This window comes from Aedes albopictus, chromosome 3 (assembly GCF_035046485.1).
Source record: "Aedes albopictus strain Foshan chromosome 3, AalbF5, whole genome shotgun sequence".
In the NCBI taxonomy this organism is placed as follows: Eukaryota; Metazoa; Arthropoda; class Insecta; order Diptera; family Culicidae; genus Aedes; species Aedes albopictus.
In genome coordinates, this window is record NC_085138.1 from 190211047 (window position 1) to 190234768 (window position 23722).

A 23722-nucleotide genomic window follows, 5' to 3' on the forward strand; every position below is an offset into this window, starting at 1 on the left:
AAGAAACCAATTCCACGGTAGCGAGGAGCGTGTTCACCTTGTAGACCAGTGTATAGTAGAATTTGACCCGACGCCAATCTGCTGTGTTCTTCAAAGTTCGGCCAACGGACTTCGCTTAGTCCTAAGATCTCAGGCATGTCTCATTGGCTAGTTGTGCCAGTTTACCCTGCTGGGCTAGGGTTAATACATTCCAAGTTCCAATTCTTGTCCGTTGTTTCGCGCTAAAAGTTTCTGCCGTCGAATCAGTTCGTAACGTAATCTTTCATTTTCGGTTACGGTTATGGTTTTGGGTTTCTAGAACAATAGGTCCCTTATCCATCGTGGTGGCGCTGCCACCTTAGGTAGAGGAGCATTTCATACTCAGCCGCTGCATGCCAGAACAGACGCTGTTTGAGCCACACCTCCTTGTTGAACAGACGCTCGGGACGTACCCCCTTAATCTAGCTGAAGTCAGAAGGACAACAGTGCCCAGGCTGCACTACCAGCTAAGCACACAACTCTTGACCCGTGGGAGCATGAGGTAGGAACTTGTGAGGACCAGAGCTATGTTGGATGCTCTACTTATAGACTCACCGTTTTGCAGCACAGTTTATGCTTATTCAAGGTAGCTATGCATTAGAATTGCTTATGTAGGGCAGCAAAAAGTTTACATCTCTAATACGATTTGCTGTATGTACAGCTTTTTCAAATGCTTAGTAGTAACCTGGGTAAAGTACCACATAATATTGGACACTACCCAAATACTTTTCGCACTGCGAACATTGTTAGGGGCAAGCCCAATAATTAACCCGTTACTCAAGCGCCACGGATAAGGAAATTCTCCATTCCGCGGTCGGGTCGTCGTCGCCGCAAGATCATTAGCCAATCACCTTGGGCCCGGCATAAACCAGACCTTTGTCTCCGCTGGTTGTCGTTGAACGTTGGCCATCGAGTGAGTCTCCGCGTGACGACCATTCTGGTGTGTCATTTCAACACTCTTCGGACGGACTGTACAGAACTGGAAAAATGGTGCACTTTTTAATTAGACGGTTTTTCTCGATGGTCTCGTCTCGTCGTTACCATTTCGAGCGTTTCTGGTGTGACCACTAGCTGCGCATTGGACTTTTGGGCATTTGGCGCTAAGGTTAGGTTGTATAGTTTCAAAGTAAGCCATCATTATATTTTTTATAGAAACGGAATTGGGATGGGCCTTGTGAGTGTTTATTCTAAGTGCACTACTGGTGCTGATACAAGAAAACTTAAGGACTTTAACAAGTAATTAAGTATTGAAAAGGACCATGTTGTTCAATAACATCTAAGTTGAAATATTAAACAACCGTCATAACAGCTGAATGATTTCGTTTTCGTTTCAAATGGCTTTGTTGATTCTATCGATCCTATTTTACTCCAAAATACTTCATGGGCAGCTCTGATTCTCCCTCCACTATGGGTCCTTTTCTGGCTCATGATCTTAGTTTTTTGAAGGCTCAATCGTATGATTGCGTGATCTTAGTTGCATCACATTGAACGACATATTTTGTTAATAATTAATATCGCCAGAACAAAATCCATATTTCATATTTTTGTTACATAACATAGATCACTATCGAGCGGTCGCCAGATGTTCGCCAACGCCAATCCTTTGGACAACAGCATTCCATTCTAGTCGTTTTGTGTGACACACATGCTGAAACCATTGCAATGAAATCAATATGATTTATTAAACACGTTCCATGATCTGTGCACAGTGCATTCTACGTCATTTATGCAGCCAGTCAGCAGCGGTTAGAATACGGGAGCATGATTTAATTGAACCACTTTTTAGCGAGTAGGCAATTTTTCTGGTTCATTTTCTACGCCAAAACTGGTCCTTCAAAGGCGGCCCACATTCAAGCCTTAGCAAAGGTTCTCTGCGTTTCTAGCCGAACCTCTGCGCGCCAACTCTGGTCTGCGGTAGTTCAAAACATTGCGACAATCCACCAGGGAGAGTCAATTGAACTGCAAGTCAATCAGCTGTTCGGTGTCGCCAATGAGTTACTACAGAGTTAACCTCGCCGGTGCGGTGGTGCTCTGGACGGTTGATTTTCATTCACAACTGCACACGGACTGACCGGTAGCAACGTCCGTGGTCACAAGAAGTGCAACTTGGTGCAGTTGAACTCGCGCTCAGAACCTGTTATGCTACGGTGGTGCACTGTGGCTTCAAATGTGTAGATACTGGTGAAAAAATCCGAGGGATAGAGGACCGAACAGAGATTTTCAGTTATCCTTATGATCGACTTTTCATGGCGCTCTTTCAGGGAACCTGCCCTTTTTCCCTACCTGTCCTTATCCTTCCCAGTCAACCAGTGATCGTATAAGATGTTGAATAAGATGCTAAAGTGGATGCGATATGCGTACATTTTACATGCGTCTAAATGGAGGCATGTACGCATATGGCCTCCACTTTATAATCTTATGCAACATCGTATACGATCACTGGTTGTCTGGGTTATTCCATCCTTAATTTAGTTCCTTTTCCCACTGGTAGATAATGAAATATGCTTATTTTTATGACAGCAGACAAGACAGCAGACATTTGTACCAGTCTTAAATGGAGGATAACATGCCTCTGGAGCCAGCCTTCTGATATCTGATTCATGATAGCCAATCCAAATGCGCAACTGTAAATATTCTTTATACAAAAAGCGAAACACCTTCTTCATCTTCTTCTTGGTGTCACGTCCCCTCCAGCGGCAAAGCCTGCTGCTCTGCTTAGTGTTCTACGAGAACTTTCACAGTTATTATCTGAGAGCTTCCTCTGCCAATGACCATTTTACATGTGTATATCATGTGGCAGTCACGAACATACTCTATGTCCAAGAAAGTCGAGGAAATTCCCATTACGAAATGTTACTGGACTGACCGGAAATCGAACCCGTCACCTTCAGCATGGTCATGCTGAATGCCCACGCCTTTACCGCTGTGGCTATAGGGGCTCTAGCGAAACATGTCCACCTTAGATGGGTGTCGACCAACTTTTCACTCAATTTCGTTGCAAAGGACCACCCTCATTGACCATTGTGCAACTGCATGCTCACTTGAAAAGAAGAAAAACAAATCTCTTCGACACACGTGGTGGGAAGAAATGCAACTGTCAGAGTTTGTATCTCTATACCGCTACAGACGTGCCATAGAAAAGAAAAATGTAACATTCATCTGAAACGACTTTTTCCAATGGCAGCCAGCGGACTGAATTATCCTCCCCAGAACGTTTCTCATCGGGTCAACACCGACACACGGGGGTTGTGGTGTACGCATGTGAAGTGTATTTATAAGACCGCCTCAGAAGATTTGGCCTCAAACCAAAGATACATCTCGTCAGGGTAGAGTAGCCAGTGACAGAATCAGAATCCTTTTTTCGGTTAGATACAGTACGTGGAAAGAGTGTCGTTGAAGAGGTACACTATGATTGGAAAGGTGATTGTTACTTGTAAAAGAACTTGAGTGCTTATATTCCAACATGCCATTTGAATTGGGTTTTGTTCAGAGTGTAAAAAAATCGAAGATTCAAAATGAAAATTGACATTCTTATTTTTTTATTCGTGTTTCGTCACATTCATTGTCAGCTGAATGCATTTCTTTTTTCATTCAATTCCCTGTCATTAGACTATTTTCTTGAACATCGTATAATAATCAATTATTGTTATTGTGTAGAATTAGCCAAGTGTTAAAATACACACTAAAAAAAATATTGTTAACAAACACAAAATTTGATTACTGATAATTACTGGTCCAATTAATTACTACATATATCCAAGTTTTGTGGTGATTGGAAGTTTAATCGGGAGTTATGGTCTAGTTTTGTTTCTTAGTGGAAATTATCAGTGACAGAAAAAAAACGAATGAATAAGTGAAAAAAATCATTCACCAATATGAATTTTATTTTGATCCCTCAGTTGAGAATTTTCAAAATTCACGTTGATTTCACTAATTGAAAATAATTTTAAACTCAGGTTTTTTTACTTCTGAGAAGTATTTAACGTATAAATTCGTGCTATTATTCTGGACTTAGTCATGCTGTAGGTTAGAATGTGATGTTCTTTTGAACAAAGTCTTTGTTTCGAGTGTTGTACGTGTAATGTAGTTTGGGGGTATTTTGCATAAGGGAAAATTGAAATTTGTGCCGCACGTATTGCATATACAGTGTAGAGTGGATCATCGTTTATATGAAAAAATGAAAAAATCAGTGATATGCCATCAGATCAAAGCTTTTTTGATCCTATTTCAGGACCCAAATAAGTGTGCCAAATTTGGGCAGGATCGGTTATGTCTACGTTTTGCGCATCGCGTTTGAAGTTTGTATGGGGTTTCACATGGGAAAACACACTTTTTTGCATTTCTCTCATAACAAGCTCGAATTTTTCTAAAACCATGTAACCAAAAAGGTAAAAACATAGCCTAGGGTGTGCCGAAAAACTTCGAAGACCGCGAGGTGATCTGATGCTTATGAAAAAAGTTATAGCGTTGACATTGCTTGCCGAAACGGCATGATTTTGTTGCTATTGTTATTCCTTTATATGTTAAAACATAAACACATGCATGCGGTTCGTTGGTTATAACTATTTTCACAAGCATCGGATCGCTTTGCGGTCTTCAACAAAGTTTTTCAGAACATCTTAGGTTATCATTTTATAGTGTCGGTTAAAAAGTTTCAGACAAACTTTTTCAACTTATGACAAAAATGCAAAAAGTATGTTTTCCCATACAAAATCCCATACAAATTTCAATTGCAATCAAGGATGCCATATGTACAGATTTATCTGTATTATACAGATTTTTTAACATCTGTACAGATTGCGTTTATATGGAATACAGATTTTTTATTTGTATAGGATACAGATTTTTGACTCAAGTTTTATACCGCTTCTGATTCGTATGCAGAAGGTCATGGGTTCAATCCCTGGCCCGTCCTTTTCATCCTACTTTGTATCTTTCTATCCACTTTCTCTCACTCTCTCTTCTCTACATATACAACTCATATATATTCATATGTTCATTGCCATCGCTAGAACCAGAAACGAATTGAAAAAAGTCGTTTCCCTCCCTTCCAACTTCCACTCACAGCACAGTGTATATATAACGCCTATAAGTTATGCAACCAAAGCGTGCTGTGCCGCTTGACCTTATTCACCTTATTCACCACTATAACACTATAAATAACCCTATCCATGGATCGCATCACCGACCCAACGGTGACTCCCAGATCTCCCATCCTTTCCGTCTAAACAAATACCCCAGTCCGTGCGGGTTGTGGGACGCAGAGTGCTCTCGGTCTCTAGTAGCAACAACCAGTACACTCTAACATTCCTTTCCCTTCCCAGCTGACTATAAGGACTTGGCCGGCGCCGTTATTGATCAAATATGCATGAGCTGCTAAAAATTGCACTTTGAGATTAAGTGGAATGTCCCAGCCCCTTATTCAGTTGGATCACAGTGCAACTGGTACCAGTTCAGATCAATCACGGAGGAGCAACCATTGACATGTATAGTCAGAATTGATCGTTTTTGATCGATACAGATTTTTGACTCAAGTTTTGTATGGGATACAGATTTTTGAACGAGTGATACAGAAAATCATCTGGCATCGCTGATTGCAATGCACAAAGTGTAGACGTAACCGATCGTGCTCAAATTTTGCGCAGATACTCAGGACCCGAAACGGAACCAAAAAAGCTTTGATCTGAGAAAACTGTTCCGATGACCCACGCTAATATACACCGTGTCCAATAAGTTCTTATACAAAATCAAATTGAATTCATTTCACAGGATTTTCAAAGTAAATTTATTTATTGAAATGCCATCTAACACTGAAAAAATACAGTATATGTTTGAGAAATATTTGAAACCAATTTTTAGTTCAATAGGTTTTAAAAACCATGACGAAGAGAACAAAACGGTCGAAAACACGAATCACACTATTTGTGATTCATTAATAGTTATTTATGTAACGAGTTGCAAAAAGTTGATTTTTTCAGCACGAGGCTTGCCGAGTTGGATAAATACGAAGAGTGCTGAAAAAATCGAGTTTTGCAACGTGTTCCATACTAGTTATTTATGTAACAAGTTGCAAAAAGTTGATTTTTTCAGTACGAGTCGTACATTTATCCAACGAGGCTTGCCGAGTTGGATAAATACGAAGAGTGCTGAAAAAATCGAGTTTTGCAACGAGTTCCATACAAAATTTTATGCAATGTTTTTTTCATTATACAACTCATTTGAGTTGCATAATGTTCATAATGCAACTCAAATGAGTTGCATAATGAGCATTATGCAATTATTTTTCATTATGCAACTCATTTCAGTTGCATAATGAACCGGTACGGAAAAGTTGGTCATTATGATACTGAAATGAGTAGTATAAAATAGAAATTATGATACTGAATTGCAAAAAAAATTTTATGCAATGATTTTTTCATAATGCAACCCATTTGAGTTGCATAATGTTCATAATACAACTCAAATGAGTTGCATTATGAACATTATACAACTATTTTTCATTATTCAACTCATTTCAGTTGCATAATGAGCCAGTTCGGAAAAATTGGCCATTATGATACCAAAATGAGTTATATAAAATGTAAATTATGATACTGAATTGCATAAACAATATACTGCAATAACAGAATTGAAAATAAGGATGTTTGCTCATAGTAAATCCACAAATTTCAAACACGATGCCCAACTTGTACTTGAGACTCAATCTGAAAGATAACTTTGATCTAGTTAAAGTCAGACATGTTATCGTTCAAATGCTTCGATGATGTTGTAAGCAATCAATAAATTCCAAATCCTGTGGAACTCAAAGGAGAATATCAAGTTGACATGGAAGATTGGACGACAATTAGAATTGATTCACCGAAGTTATTAACATTTTACTAAAGTGTTACTTTACTGCTAAAACCTTGGTTTAGCCTGTAATTGGTTCCCGAAGGCTAACTGCGGATCAGTGGCAATTTGAAAAGCGAACAATTTTACCTCTCATTTGCAACTAAGTTTGTTAAATTGGGTTTTTTAATTAAGAAAAAAATATTGATTTTTTCATTTTATACGAAAGAGCACCTTTTTCTGAGCTTCTATGATTTTTTCAGATTTTTTGAACTTTCATTTTGATACTTTAATTCAATTTCGAAGATATTTTTTTAAAACACCTTTTGACAGCTGGGCAACTGCTTGACAGCTCCGCCCTGTACAAAATGCGCCGAGCGGTGATTCAACAAATTGCTCCCATACAAACTTCAAATTTATTTTTAAATTTCTTCTTTAGCGGTGTTGAGGTAATTCCATATTCTGAATCTGTATGCAAAACTGAGCTGAAATCCAAATTTTCATGAATTTTGGTGCCCGGGAACCTATTTAAAAATCATTTTGAAGTTTGTATGGGAGCGATTTGTCGAATCACCCCTCATCGCAATTTGTACTGGGTGGAGCTGTCAAACAGTTACCCAGCTGTCAAAAGGTGATTTCAAAAAATCTCTTTGAAATTGATTTTAGGTACCAACATAAAGTTCTAAAAATCTGAAAAAAATCATAGTGGCTCAGAAAAAGGTGCTCTTTCGTATAAAATCAAAAAATCGATATTTTTTAAATTTTAAAACCCAATTGATTAGTGGGGTGAAATTGATCGACGTGGGGGCAATTTTTATTTATCAAAAATAAAGATTTGAACTTAAAACAATTGGAGAAAATTAACAATCATCTGGCTCAAGGGTTGTTGAATGATAAGTTTACATGTTTTACAGCTGATTAGTCACATATTTCTGTATTAAATTTAATATTTTCCGAAACTGCGTGTTTGGCGAATTTCAAAGACACTTTCAAACTTTTGTTACCGTAGCTGTATCGCACATGGAATAAATATTCGAATGAATGTTTATAGCTGCCAAATGTTCGTCATCAAAAGTTCTATAAATATTAATAAAGTGATCAATTTCACCCGAAATCACGGTAGTGTTTAAAATATGTACATATGAATTTCGAGTTTTTTTTTCTATGAACACTTGAGATGCGGACTGTGTTTTTTGCTAGTTTTTTTTTATTGGAGAAAATGAGATTTTTTTTTCTTTTCAGCTTTTAAGCTCTTTTAAAGCTTGGGTTTGTTGGAAACTGTCTTAAAGTTTTGCACATGGTTTTACATTTGAGATAGCCCAGGTAACCAAAAAAATACGCATTTAAAAAAGGCATGTTTCAGCTTAAAAATTGCAAATATCTGCTTGCTGCCGTATCATGGCAGTTCGACTGATAAATTGCACTATATTAGCATTTTAAATGTCGCCTAAAATCTAACAGCTGTTGTTTAGCATTTCAAATGCACGATATGTTTTGGTTTACAATCATCACACATGCTGCTTCATTGCCATAAAATTGCCAAGATAAATGAGTAATGCTAAAACTACGCTCACAATTTATTTTTTCAATTATTGTGCCACGGCTGTATGAGCCATTACACTGCTCGACAAAATTATACAAAATTTGGTGTTATGGGATGAGAAAAAAAAATAACAGGGGCTTAGGACCCTGGAAGTGTCATAGTGAAAGAATTTTTGAAAAATATTGGACCGGGCTTTCACAGTTTAAAACCGAAGTTTGTATGGAGGACTTGGGGTGTTCAATTGATATGTGCATTGGAACGTGCCGTGCATATTTTCAGGCGTTTTCGGTATTTGGGCTAGTTTCGTTATTGTCTAACCCTAAATGCACAGCAGTAAAGGTGCATGACTGCATATAGTGCTTAATAAATGCATTTTTACTGCTTATTGGTTACCTGGGTGCTGCTAAGACTAGATTTGTCCAGTTTATAGCTGGTTTTCTGACGCTTACTGAATCCGATGCTTCTTGGACAAGCGGCTTCGTATATCATCTCAGATGTGTCTTTTTGCTTGGATTTTGGAATTACATTGAATACAACACAATACAATTCCTTAATAAGATATTATATTTCAAAAGACTAAAGCTAATTAGGGCATGACCATAAACTAAGCAGAGTCTTATTGGGGAGGGGCGCGGGGGGGGGGGGGGGGTGTTCTGGATTCGCTAGTTGGGTCACGACTGCTCCCCGATTAGCGAACCGTGTTCGTTCATTGGGGCAACTGACAACTGATCAAAATGCTCTAGACACACGCAAGTGACGAGGAATACGTCACGAAACACTCACAGACTTGCACAAACGTCCTGTATATAAGAGGTGCGATGCGACGTCAGACGTCAAACTCATTTTGACATCGATTTCGACATTGTCAGTGCTTTTTACTTGGGTTTTGCCCCAACCAGTGAATATCCAACCATCGATACAGCCCAACTAACGAGCCACCAACGAGCGAATCGGTACTGTATAACACAAAACAAAACAATCTGTAACCGAACGGTTACAAGGAATGCTGGGAGGAATTCCTGGAGGAATCCCTGAAAGAATCGCGGGAGGAATTCTTGGAGGTATCCCGGAAGTTATGCTGGGAGGAATTGGGGGAATCTCGGAACAAATTCCTGGAGCGATTTCCGCGAGGATTTCCTGGAGGAATTCTTGGAGGAATCTTGAGAGGAGTTTTTGGAGGGATCCCGGGAGGAATTCTGAGAGGAATTCCTGGATGAATCCCTGGAATTTCTGTAGACATCTCGGGAGGCATTTCTGAAGGAATCCCGGGACGAATTCCTAGGCAAAACTTATTATTTTGACCCCGTCGCCATCTGGTAGGAGAACTAATAACTACATCATCGGGCAATGCATAGCAAGATGAACATCTTTGCAGAAAGCGCCAAAATAATATCTTTTTGTTGGACTGAGATATCGGCGAAATAAACTTATTGTAGGTACAGAAGCGCCACCTAGTGAGATAATTATTATTGATATTTAAAATTATATTCATATGAATACACCTTGTCCTTTTTTTACGTCCATGCTTGGCTGAGCGACAAAAAATTCTACCGCTAAGACAATGAGCAAACTCAACAGTTTTGTATTTTTTTAAAACATCTTCGTGGTTAGGAGAAGTGTACAAAAATATAAAAATGTGTATTTTGATCATTATTTTGTCGGTAGATTTTTTTTTTCGCTAAGCCAATAGTGGACGTAAATCAAGGTTTAGGTGTAATTCTGCCGAAGAGATCACCTTCGAATATTTTCGCTAGATCCGATGTAACAAATGCATGTTACATTTTCAAATATAATTCGTAAGTCTTATCCATATGGCATCTTTGCAGTTACATTTGCGCCAATTTTAAAGTGAATTATCAACAAAATAGGAATTATTGGTACATATTGTTAGCAGTATTTAAATATATTGTGTCAAGACATATTTATTGTATCAATACATTCAGCACAAACGAAGCTTCCTTTTTTTGCGGATGTTTGTCGCTAGGGGTATCTAGATTTCTGAGCGAATATGTATTTTTAGGGTCAGCTTGCAGAAAAACATTAAAATAACATTCATTACCAAATAGTTTTTGATGTATCAAACATTTTTCTTGAAGACACAAATATTCCATACATTCACAATATCGAGATATTCAAGCTAAATATAAATTTCAATCTATTTATTAAATACACACTAGCGCCATCTGATGGGATAATTCCGATTTATCTTAATTTATCATAAGATTGCTTTTGGTATATTAAACAATTTTGACGAAGGCAGAATTATTCTAGGAAGTCACGATAAAAAAACAATCATTTTTATCCATAATACGCCATGAAACTATTGGTAGTTTTGATATCTCATCGCGGTATAGTTTAAAGGTACTGTGAAAATGGGGCCGATATGATAATCCAAACTTTTTTGCGACAGCTTCAAAGTGGCTCTGGGTTCCAATGGACCCCAGGTATATATAATTAATAGAGGGATAAAAATTTAATTGCTACTAAAATAACACAAGTGGATATTTCATACAAAACTTTTTTATTGAAGAACAAAACTCAATTTAGTTGACCACATGTTGGAATATAACTTCCCCTTAATATGTCACCTCATTTTGAATTAAGCCATTACACCATTCTGCAGACCCTAGTACTCGCAGCTACGCTAGCCGTAGCAGCTGCAGCGCCTGTCTACGGTCCCGTCTCCTACGGCCCACACCTCTCGTATGGATATGCAGCCAAAGCCATCCAACCCCTGCACACAGTCACCCTAGCCAAGCCAATCGTAGCGGCAGCCCCACTCATTCACCATGCCCCGGTGATCGCTCATGCTGCTCCCCTGGTCAAGCACGTCGAAGCCTACGATCCAAACCCACACTACAGCTTCAGCTACGGAGTGGCTGATCCCCACACCGGAGACTCCAAGCACGCTGAGGAACACCTTGCCAACGGAGTGGTGCACGGAAGCTACTCTCTGACGGAGCCGGACGGTACCATCCGTAAGGTTACCTACACCGCTGATAAGATCCACGGATTCAACGCGGTCGTTGAGAAGTCTGGCCACGCCGTCCATGCGGCACCCGTCTTCAAGAAGGTCGTGGCTCCAATCGTGCATGCGGCCCCAATTGTGCACTACCACCATTAACCGTTGCCGCCGGCAAACCGAAACTGACTTTAAATACAGCTTGTATGATACGTTTTTTTTTGTTTAGTATGTAAGAGTAGCGAATAAGTAAATAAATGGACGCAGTATGTCGCCGTTGACGCGATACTAGGTTTAATCGAACAAAACCAATAAAACTGGATTGAAGTTCGACTGCAGACGTCGAAAAAGACTATGCAGTTGCATTTCTTGCAGTAAGCAAATGATGTATCTGTCCTCTTTCTTCTCAATAAAAAAGATTTCACAGATAACAGAAACCGACGTTTTACCATGTCAATACAACCAATTCACCGCTCTGCACTGGCCTCTTGTGTGTGCACTGTGCACGCGTCCGGCAACATCATGTTGTGCACGTCTCCGATAGCATTGCAACAGGCAACGCAGATAGAATACGTGATCTGGGTAGATTACGCCTTGTTTGAAAATCAGGCCTCCCGCGCCCGCGTGCGTCGATTGGAATTGTTCGGCTTTCAAAGGTCAGGTCTTTTGATGGGGCTTATGTTGCAATATAATCATGACCAGGTTTGGAGTTTTATTTCATCAGAATAATGATAGGGTGATTGCACTAGACATGGACCTACTTTAATAATACATGTTTTCGGACTGGATGTTCCTGTGGATTTGAATATTATAAATTGTTTAATTGCCTTCTATTGGGTATATCAATCGTCTAATATGTTCGATGTATTATAGCTTAGACTGACTGCACATTGGGTACAAGACCATTTGCACAGGGTCCTATTTTGTGCACTTTCCACTATGACTTAACTTGATCATCCCGGCGTAATAACTTCACACGAACTCATTCATTTTAGGTGACATACGACGGAAGATGAATTGTATAACACTTTATAGACGGAATTCAAAATGGAGTTTGCTTTGAAGTTCTCACATTCCAAATAGACGTCTTTCTTGTGAATTGAACAGATTATTCTCGTCTCTTGACGAGTTCATCTGCAATACCATACTAACCAGCTGCTTTGTTGGGTTTCAGCTGGTGAATGGTTAGCTTCTCTCAGCTTGAGGTTGGATCATTTCCGTCCTATAATGTATTGCCATTGTCGTTTTCTCCGTTGCCTTGGTCTCCCTTACCTACATTCTCCTCGCCATTCAGTCGCTCATCGAAATGCTACTTCCACCTTTCAATCACCTCACATCCATCATTCAAACGGCTCCCGCTCTTATCCTTGCACATTTCGGCTCGCGGCACGAAGCTGTTACGGGATGCGTTGAGCCTCTGCTAGAACTATCGTGTTCCATTACCTCGCACTCCGCTTCTCCCTGGTGGCGTTTTTTTTTCTCCCGGGAAATGCGGGTCCACTGGCGGATTCCTTGCTGCAGCATTACCGTGTACATTGCGTTCATCCCCTCAAAAATCACTCTGCACCAGGGAAGAAAATTATCAGATAAAAGCGCCACAAAACAAGTACCGTAAACCGGGGTCAAATTGATCTCCGGGTCGAAATAATATGTAAGGTATGTTTTAAATGGTTTCTTCACATTTATCGTTTAGTATTGGATTCCTACATCACGATACTTGGAAGGAAACCATGTAAAGTATGCTTAATCTAACTACAAAACGTCTGATCAATTTCGACCCGAAGATCAATTTGACCCCGGTTTACGGTACCAAAGTAGGCGCAGCGATTACTCTTGATCGCAACTGGTAACAAAAAATTGCATATTTCGTTGGTGACAAAACAGAAGCCAATTTTGATGCGTATTTTTCAGGAGGAACGAGAGAAGCAGAAATTCGCAATGGTTGTTATGCCTTTTCAAATGTTAGTCAAGATTTGCAACATTGTGATTCAGTGCTCTGTACTCCTCGTCGAACCATTCGTTTAGTCGACTCCTTTACACGTTTCATGGTTGCTTCTACCTCCTGGCCTACCTTAACAGTTCGAGCTGCGAGTAGTCGTGTGAGCCGCTCCCAACCTGGAGATCAGATGCTCGGGTTTACAGAAGCAAATTCCCCTTTCCTCTTCCCGTTGGCGCATTCCCTATGATTGCTCGTAGTCCGGCCGGTACAACGAGGAGGTAGTGGCAGAAGATAATGACCTCAACGGGGATTGCATCACGCGATACCCCGTCTTTGCCGTGTCCTAAAAGTGTATTTTTGCCCACATTTCGATACAGGAAAACTGTTCCATCTGTTCAGCAGTATGCTCAAAACAAAGTTTTACAGCGTTCTTTTTTTATATTGTTCGTTAGAAATGGGCATGCGATAACAAAAAATAATGGAATCAGAGGTGCCGTAATTGTTTTGTTTTTGAATGAGATGAATTTCTTAGCATAGGATTAATAATGGCACCGAGACACTAGTAAGGAGTGCCTGAAATGTTCAAATCGCACCACGGAACAATAACGAAGGCAATTGGAAGCTCCTGCTGCCTCGCGTTATAACGCTGCTATTATCAGCGAAAATATCAAAGGAATGATATAACAATGTAAAAAATGTCATCAAGTTGATATACAAAACGAAAACAAAAAGTCGATTTTATAATATAAGCGTTTTCATTATGAATTTATTATTCTAAACAAAGCAGCACTATGTGCATGTCTTTTAGCAACAATGTTTTCAACAGTGGAAATTATGTACAGATGAGTGATTGCTTAAAGTTGCGCTATGATGATCACATTAGAGTTCTACTGACTATTTACACACGGGAGTTGGTCCTATATACACAGCATATTCAGACAGATCCTGATCCTCGCTAGAACGGAGACTTGCTATCTGCTTAAACGACGACCTTGGCGGCGACGGCTGGGGTGGCAACGGCAACTGGAATATCCTTCTGCACAACGGCGTTGAATCCGTTGATTGGGTCAGCGTAGTAGTTGACGATACGACGGCTGCCATCGGGTTCGATCAGGGAGTAAGATCCCTTGACAACATCGCCGTCACGGGTTTCCTCCTGAGTCTTGGAATCACCGGTCAGAGTATCCTGAACGTTGTAGGCGTACTGGTATTGTGGGTACGAGTCGGTGATTTCAGCTTGCACTGGAACAGCGGCAACTGGAGCGGCACGGGCAGCAACAATTGGAGTAGCAGCAGCGGCAACTACTGGAGCAGCAGCGGCAACCACTGGGGCGGCACGAGCAGCAAAGACTGGAGCCGGAGCAGCTGCGGCAACAACTGGAGCGGCACGGGCAGCAACAACTGGAGCAGCGGCAGCTACAACTGGTGCGGCATAGGCAGCAGCAACTGGTGCGGCATAGGCAGCGGCAACTGGAGCGGTGTAAGCGGCAGCGACTGGAGCAAAGGTTTTGGCAACAACTGGAGCAGTGTAGGCAGCGGCAACTGGAGCGGTGTAAGCAGCTGCAACTGGAGCGGTGTAAGCAGCAGCAACTGGAGCGGTGTAAGCGGCAACAAGTGGAGCGGCAACTGGAGCAGCGACAACTGGAGCAGCACGAGCAGCAACAACTGGAGCAGCACGAGCAGCTACAACTGGAGCAGCACGTGCAGCAACTACTGGAGCAGCACGTGCAGCAACTACTGGAGCAGCACGTGCAGCAACTACTGGTGCAGCGCGAGCAGCATATACTGGAGCAGCACGGGCAGCGTAAACTGGAGCGGCACGAGCGGCGTAAGCAGTGTATGCAACAGGAGCAGCATAAGCTCTAGCGTAGTATGGAGATCGTACCAAAGGAGCTGAGTAGGCTACTGGTCTAGCTAGGACTCCTGGATTTGGTTTAGGCTCAGCGCTAGCACATAGAGCTAGTGCGGCGAAAACTGCAACCTAAAAGAAACAATTCAACACAAACACAATTATTCATTGCCCTTTCAGAGCTAAATAATTCACAAAAAATATTCTTGAAAATTCAACCATTCTATTCACTTACTTTAAGCAAACTCATTGTAAAGCTTAGAAAAAAGTGTTTCACACTGTGTAAATGAAAAGCTATGAGCTAACTGACATGCCCCTCATTGGCTTTCATGGCTTTATATACTAAAAATAAACATCTTCGATTTGCATTGAATTTTCGCGCCACGAACCACCACTATCGATTTGCTAGCGCCACCGAATTAAAGACCCAGGTTCGGAAGAAGAAAATTGACAGAGGAATTTCGACCATCTTGAAGGTTAGACACCGATGATGGAAGTCTCTCACGTACGCTTCGAGCAGCCAAACGGAAGTATCAGAAGCCAACGCAGAGCCTATGAAGTTAAACTTTGGTGGTTAGGAGAGAGTCGATTCGATGCATTTATAACTAGCATTTTTTCATGAAACAGATGGAACGCATTCATTTTTCTTCCTAAGCATTAGTTAAAATGAACAGATCATAGTTGAAAACAACAGAATTTGAGATGCAAAACACTTTTTATATATAAATTGTACCATTCAGATGCAAAGCATCGCAATTAACAAATTGATCAAACTCATTTAGCCCAATCATGCGTGTTTTAGTGGTATTTGATAGGATATTTCAATGTTAATTGACATGTTTCTTGCGCACGTGTTGCCCATAAAAGATCATCTCAGACGAATACTGAAATCCAATTGAGTTATTCGTGTTTGATCAGATACAGACACATGTTTATACGCCATTGGCTTCCGAATTCCAACGAATCGATCCTAAGCTATCAAGGAACCACAGGTCAATATATGAGAGCTCGTTACCCTGTAAGAGGTCAACTAGAATGTGCAACTCAATATTTTGTCTTTTCAAACCATAGAACTGATGCAACGGCTCGAAACCATTGTCCGCCATATAGGTATTGCATGTCACGTTCGCAGCCAACGAAAGTGAATTGTAATGTATGTATACCTTCGCAACACCGATGAATACCAGTCGAATTGTAATGAATTTAAATCGATGCATACGGAATTCTGGTAGCCACTCGGGGCTGGTATAAAATGCCTCCAGTATTGTTGACAAGGTGAATCAAGCCGCCGCGCCGCCGACGACGACATGACAAATAGAAACGGAGTCCAAAGGCAAGTGACCCAGATTGGTCATGTTGGCCGCCGGAATCGCGTGTATCGACTGTGGACGACGATGGTAGGAGACTTCTGGGTCATCAACCAGCCAGCCGCGCAAGGTGCACTTGGCAACTGGTTTCGGTCTCTCGGGATGATGACTCAATCTGTGTGAATGTAGATTATTGAAGATGTCAACTAGTATGCATAATTGTGATATCGCTCAGCCAGTAAATGCGCAGCTATTCAGCTTAATCATCATGCTGAGGATGTTTCGGTTCAATTCTCGGTACGGTCTAGGATTTCTTTGACTGTTTGCTGTAGTCTTCATCTGTATCGCTGACGCGCCCAAAGTGTTCTTGTTTATTTTATCTGCGTGTGCGATTCCGTATCGACGAAGTTGTTGATTTCTTTCTTTTTGAAAGTTTTCGATTCATTTTTTGCACTTTTTTCCTTAGGCTGGACGTGCGACTCTCCACAACTTAACTCAACTTGTCAACTTCTGCCATTTTGTATGATGAAAGCGTTTGGACATGTTTTATAGCATTTTTTTATCACGTGACACATATCTATCGCATTCGCTAATGTGAAATGTGCAATTCCCAAAAAATAATTACATTGCTGATTTTTTTTATTAGAGTTTTATAGCAAAAGTCAAAATCTGCAATATTATGTCGATTAATATTATAATCATTGATGAAAGATTTTATACCATACTTGAAGCTGCTTATAAAACCAGAATTCAAGAAACAAAAAATTTTTAAAAAAGGAAACCTGCTGGCATTCATTATGAATACAATATACCTTTTTGGCAAATTTATTACCGTTTTAAACTGGAAATAAAACTACCCGAACAGAAGGCGTTCCGTTTGATTAGCAACGACATCTGTTGGTAGCAATCCAGAAACTCTGACAACGCTGCCCATCTGTAACAAGCTACATAGTAGCCTCGTAGCCGTGCGGTTAGGGTCACCAAGCTTCTAATCGCACCATGCTATGGGGTGAGGGTTCGATTCCCGCTCCGGGCGATGAAACTTTCCGTGAGAATAGTTTCTTCTCCGTATCCACTGGTGCATGCTCCGTGTGTCCCTTGTCTAGTGTTTAAGTTTCATTCAGTCTGTGCAGCCTCTGGCTGAAGACGGTGTCCGCGTCTTTTTTTACATAGTAGGTTCATTGCGGTCATCAATCCCATGAACGTAATTTTTGTTGAAATAGAAGTTGTTGGTGTTTTTGTGAAAAACTATTGTACGGTCGGTTATATTACAGAATAGTTGGTGCAACATTTGCACAGTTAACAAGGGATCCACTTTGAGCATCTCTGCTGATATGCGATCAGCTCCGGGAGCTTTGTTGGACTTCATGCTTCGGATGGCTATTTCAATCTCCAGCAGTGATGGTGCCTCAGAGTTGACGCGGATGATGCGCCGTACTCTAGGCAGTTCATACCGAATTGTTGATGGTTGGTCGGACGTTCAAAACTTAAAGAAGTTGTTCGAAATGCTGAACCAAAGTTTTAGCTTGTCAGTTGGGTCGAAGAGTAACTGTCCAGCAGCGTCTTTCTTTTGGATCCCTGGGATTCATCCTTGCTCTTCTCAGGCATCGCGATGCATCGTGAGATATCGTAGAGGAGGCGGATATTGCCAGTTGTGATGGCTTTCTCCCCTTCGTCAGTCAGGGAGTCTACCCACGCTCGCTTGACCCGTCTGCAGCAGCGTTTTACTTCCTTTTCTAGAGCCGAATTCCTTTGACGGGACTTGTATTTAGTTGTTATTGTTCTTGTCCGCTCTATCACGGCCTTTGCTTCTCTGCTGTTCTCAATTTTCCGCCAGGTTCCACCAGTGATTCTCGCTCCACCAGGTTAATCTCACTGGTTTCAATAAAGGCATTCTTGATGGCCGTCCACTGCTGTTCTACGCTACCACTTTCCGGAACATCCGTTGCTAGGATTTCAAGTTCGTCCATGAACGATCTCTTCATAGCTGGACCTTCTAGTCAGCGTATATTGAATCGTCGTCCTCGTATTTCGAATACCGGAATATAGCAATATCCGTCCCGCCGGTAGCTTGTGTTCTTCAATGTTAGGCCAACGGACGGTACCTAGTTCCTAGATTTCAAGCTTCATGCGCCGCGCCTCGCTGGCGAGTTGAGCCGGCTTGCCTTGTTGAGCTAGCGTTAAGGTTCAACTCACAATTTATAAGTATTGGTGAAAGTGCCTACTGACTTTACAGAGAGTAAACAAACACTCCTGCACGCGGATGTGCAGATGAGGCAGGTTCGTTAGTGCATTTCATTTGTCTCTTTCCCATCTTCAACTTGTTTATCACGCTGTGCATATGACGCAAGAAATATGCACGCATAGGCAATGGGAGAATAAAAGAAACAGCAAATCAAGAAAAGCCACACCATGTATGTGCACTACATGGAAGTAAATACCGCGCCGGTTGGAAAGTGAAAAACGATTTTGTGCAGTTTTCGCGATTGTGTGGCTATCGCCGCGGACTTTTTCGTGATGTAGTGAATATTATTCCATTTGTGAAGCCGGTGAAACATTTTACACTTCGATTATGGAAGCAATTACGTTTCGAGAGGCAATTAAAAAGTGAGACTGTTCCCGGTAAGATAGTGCTAGTGAAATGGTGTGAGCTGGTGTGCGTTGGGGGGGAATTTGGAAAAGATAGCGCATAATTTATAAATTAGCAGTTTTGCAGTGAAATATTGTGAAAATGTTGTGTTTCTTGGTTTCAATGAAAAGGTAAGTGTCCTGAGCAAGCGTTGAAGCAAATTTTAAAATAACTCGATATCAGATAGTGGTGAAAATTCGAGTATTTCTTCATCTTCAATTGAAAACTCACACATGTGAGAAAATTAAGCAAGCATGTGTTAGAAAAACCAAACTGATTTCCCCCTTAAAATATGTCATGTTCCAAGTATTGTCAAGTCTATGAAATTGAATCAGTTCATGATCTTTCTCTGTTGGTTTCTAGAACGAGAGTTGATGGTCTAGTGGCTACCGCTTCTGATTCATATGCAGAAGGTCCTGGATTCAATCCCAGTTTGGTTCCTTTCCTCCAACTATGTTTTTTTATCTACTTTCTATACGCTCTCTTCTCTCATCACACAACGTTTGTAAGTTATGCAACCAAGCGAACTGTGCCACTTCACAGTAATCTTCACATAATCTATCATTTTACGCCTGGCATCTACGCACTAACGCGTGAACCCCTATGCTAAAAATAAATATTCTCCAACAACATGCCGACATCTGTATGATCTTGTGCAGGCGCAGAGGACTCAATGGCCTATTGGCAACAAGCGATTGCAATCATCATTTCCCTCCTCACCTCCACATATATCCAGCAGCTCAAGAACAATAAGTCAGCTGGTAAGGATGGTATCGAAGATGAACTGATCGAGATAGGCCTGAAAAAGTTGGTCACCTGCCTACACCGGCTAATAGTCCGGATCTGGGAGACCGAACAGCTGCCAGCGGGGTCATTTGCCCCTTCTGCAAGAAAGGTGACAAGCTGGAGTGCGAGAACTTCCGTGCGAACACAATTTTAAATGCCGCCTACACAATTTTAAATCGACGCCGATGGGATTTTCTGAGACATAATATCCGTGATCACGTATTCCCTCGGATAAGAAGTAAAGCCGTAGGTCCCGGCCCATGTGTTGATGGGTTCGATATGTAGGGTCCTCAGGTGTGGTGGCTGTCTCCCTGAGGCGTCGGAATTTAAGGCTTATGTACTGTACTTCGCGAACATTAATGGAGAAGGCGCACGGGTCTGTCATCAGGACACGATGTATACACTTTGCTTGTTGGACATTGAATGAATGATTTTTATTAGTTAGAAAAGTTACACATTACCTGAGGAAAGAATAAAGCATGTTCACACGAATTAATGCTGCGTGGTCAATTCGAGCCGCGCATGGGGTGTTAGATGACATCGGCCGGTCAGGTAACCAAAAGTCGGCACGTTGTCGTTAAGCTAAGCATAATTCATTATTTCTCGTGGGAAATAATAAATTTGCGATGCAGAAAAAGATGTTGTGGAAAATTCCACTACACCTTCCCCCTAAAAGAAAATTATGGTATACAATAATAAATTTTCCGTTTATGCTTTGTTCTTACCTTTACAAATAATTTTCAGTATACAAATCATTTTTGTTTTGAGGGCTCTCTTCCCCTTTTTTAAGGAACGATAATTTTGAGTGTAATAAACAATGTATTTGTTGTCATTATCTTTTTTGTTCTAAAGGTTTAAATTTCGTAAGGCGCGTTTTATGAACTTGAAGTCTTTGTTGATTATTCTGGTTAAAGATTACTGCATTACAGTCCATTAGTTCTTTTATTGTGAATGGTCCGGAGTTTACTGCATCTAGTTTTTGTCTATTTTCATTTCTTAGATAAACTGTATCGCCAATTTGTAAATCTGTATTTTCAATTTTAGCGTTGAGTTGTGTAGTTCTTTTTGTTTTTGCTCGTACAATTGCTTCACGTACTCTTAAATGTGTGGTTTGAAGTTTGAATTTCAATTCTTTCTCATAAGCTTCGTAGTTATACAAAGGATCTGGTTTAATACAATAAGCTATATCAAATAAATTGCATGTTTTTCCAAATACTAACTGAAATGGCGTATATCCATGATCTACACATGGTGTTGTGTTGAAGCAGAAACTAAAAAATGGTAACCATTCATCCCAATCATTTTTGGTATCATTAGTAAAAATCCTCAAATACTCATTCAATGTTTTGTGGCTTCTTTCTAATGATCCAATGGTTTGGGGGTGATATGCACTGGCACAAGTATGTGTTATCTTAAGAAGTTCACAAACTTTATCGAATACTCCTTTATATTCAGTACCTTGGTCAGTCTTTATCGAAGATACTGGGCCAAATATCAAAATACATTTTTCAATAACTGCTTTTGCTATAGTTGTTGCAGATTTATCCGGAATGGGAACTATTATAATAAATTTTGAAAGATCACATTGCATGGTTACTGCATAGCGATTGCCTTTATTTGTGTAGGTAAATGGTCCAACTGTATCAATTGAAAGTATATCAAATGATTTTGTAGTTTGAACAAATTTTGTTTGAACTTGAGAAAAATGTTTGTTTGTTTTACATAGTGTGCATGCTTTTACATACTCAGCTATGCGTTTATTCATGTGGGGCCATGAATATAACGGTCTAAGCTTTCTGTACAATCGATTTGTACCTAAATGTCCTCCGATAGGAGTTTCATGATGTAGATTAAGAATTCTCAATATATCATCTTCATGTGTCACTAGTTTTGGTCTTTCGTATATCAATATGGTGGCATCCCTAAGGATGTTATTACCAATGTCTTTAAATGAGTTTATATCAATATGTTGGAATATTGTATCGTTCTTTGCGATTGCTATCATTTTACTCAAAAATCCTTTTTGATTCTCATTTGTTTTATGGCTGGCCAGCCTTGTATTTGTGGATTTCTGGATTTCATTCTCCAATATTTTAAAAATTTGCTTCAAAGCTTCTTCCTTTTCATGTTCTGTTGTTAATTTGAGATCTAACGCTAGAGTTAGTCTCGGATTATAATTCTTCTTTGACAGCACCATCGATAGTTTTGATGACTGTGGATATTTAATGAATGATAGTTTAGATAGTTTGAAAGCATCTGAATTATTGAGCGCTTCATATACATGAAGTTGATCAGGCTTCTGCATCTGAGACTCATTAATTGGTTGGCTTGATATATTTCTTGTCATTGATCGTGTAATGACATACATCTGTTTTAACTCATCCATGTCAAGCGGGACGCGAGAAAATGCGTCTGCTACGATGTTTGATTTACCCTCTATATATTCGATGGAAAAATCATATTCTTCTAAATCCCATCTCATCCTAATGAGCTTTGATGATGGGTTCTTCATTGAAAAAAGGTAAATTAACGGACGGTGATCCGTTTTAATTACAAATTTTCGTCCATATAAGTACGGGCGAAAATATGAAACAGCCCAGTGAATTGCTGTTAATTCTTGTTCAATCGTTGATTTATGTGATTCGCCTTTTGTGAATGCTTTGCTGGCAAACGCAATTGGCTTCTCTACACCATCGTGTAATTGAGCAAGAACAGCACCACATGCAACTTTTGATGCATCAGTTGTTAATATGAACTGCTTTTGGAAGTCTGGAAATTGTAGAACGTTTGGTGATAATAAACTTTTTTTTAACATTTCAAAAGCGTTTTGGCACTCTGCGCTCCAAATAAATGTTTCATTTTTTCTTAGAAGTTTGTTTAATGGATTGCAAATATTAGCAAAGTTTGGAATGAACCGACGATAGTAGTTGCAGAAGGCAACAAATCGACGTGTTTCATCAGGGGTTTTTGGCACAGGATATTTTTCTATAATTGAATATTTTGCTTTATCTGGTTGTATCCCCTTGTTAGATATATGATGTCCTAAATAGGTTACATCACTTTTGAAGAAATGACATTTTGGCAGATTCAGTTTGAGATTATATTTTCTCAAGCATAAAAATACTTCACGGAGATTAGATAAATGATGATTTATCGAACAACCGATGACGATGATATCATCGATATATAAAAACGCACATTGAGGAGGAAGTCCGCATAGAGCGATCGACATCATCCTCTGAAAACTGTTTGGACTGATATTCAATCCAAACGGTAATCTATTAAACTCAAAGTGTCCTTTACTTGAAGAAAAAGCAGTAAATTTTTTGCTTGCATCTGTCAGCGGAATCTGATGAAATCCTGACATTAGGTCGAGCGTTGAAAAATATTTTGCTCGTCCCAACTGGTCGAGAATCTCATCGATTCTAGGTAATGGGAATTTATCTGGGGAAATGTTTTTATTTAGTTGGCGAAAATCTATAACCAACCGCCATTTTTTATCAGTTTCTGATTTTTTGGGCACTAATAATATAGGGTTGTTGTAGGGCGAAGTAGAAGGTTGAATTATACCATCGTTTAGCATTTTGTTTATTTGGTTATCTATTTCTTCTTTTTGAGACTCAGGGGTCCGATATTTTTTTATATATACTGGTCGTGAATCGTTGAGGCATATTTCTTGTTTATAGAAATTGTTCACGGATAAAACATCATTTTTAAGTGCGAAAATATCGTTGAACTCCTCACACAGTCGTTCAAGTTTTTCTTTAATTTTTGGATCAATCTTCGGATCCATATTTAATTCCTTCAATACTAGCTTGCTACGTTCTTTAACTTTATTCCATGGTTTTTCTAATGAATTTA

At 40.0% G+C, this 23722-nt stretch overlaps 3 protein-coding genes across 4 annotated transcripts in view; 2 read left to right on the forward strand and 1 right to left on the reverse strand.

Annotated features, from left to right (window-relative positions):
* The window catches only part of LOC109409011 (neurobeachin-like protein 1), a 255913-nt gene that overhangs the window by 199405 nt on the left and 32786 nt on the right, over positions 1–23722 (forward strand). The window lies entirely within an intron of this gene.
* On the forward strand, positions 3375–11737 carry LOC115267297 (cuticle protein 7). Its single transcript, XM_062856954.1, has 2 exons — positions 3375–3438; positions 11013–11737. The coding sequence occupies exons 1-2, from the start codon at positions 3427–3429 to the stop codon at positions 11511–11513; spliced, it is 513 nt and encodes a 170-aa protein (XP_062712938.1). The 5' UTR covers positions 3375–3426; the 3' UTR covers positions 11514–11737.
* LOC134290023 (calphotin-like) lies at positions 14027–15759 on the reverse strand. Its single transcript, XM_062856952.1, has 2 exons — positions 15375–15759; positions 14027–15271 (listed from the first exon to the last, which is right to left on the reverse strand). The coding sequence occupies exons 1-2, from the start codon at positions 15387–15389 to the stop codon at positions 14270–14272; spliced, it is 1017 nt and encodes a 338-aa protein (XP_062712936.1). The 5' UTR covers positions 15390–15759; the 3' UTR covers positions 14027–14269.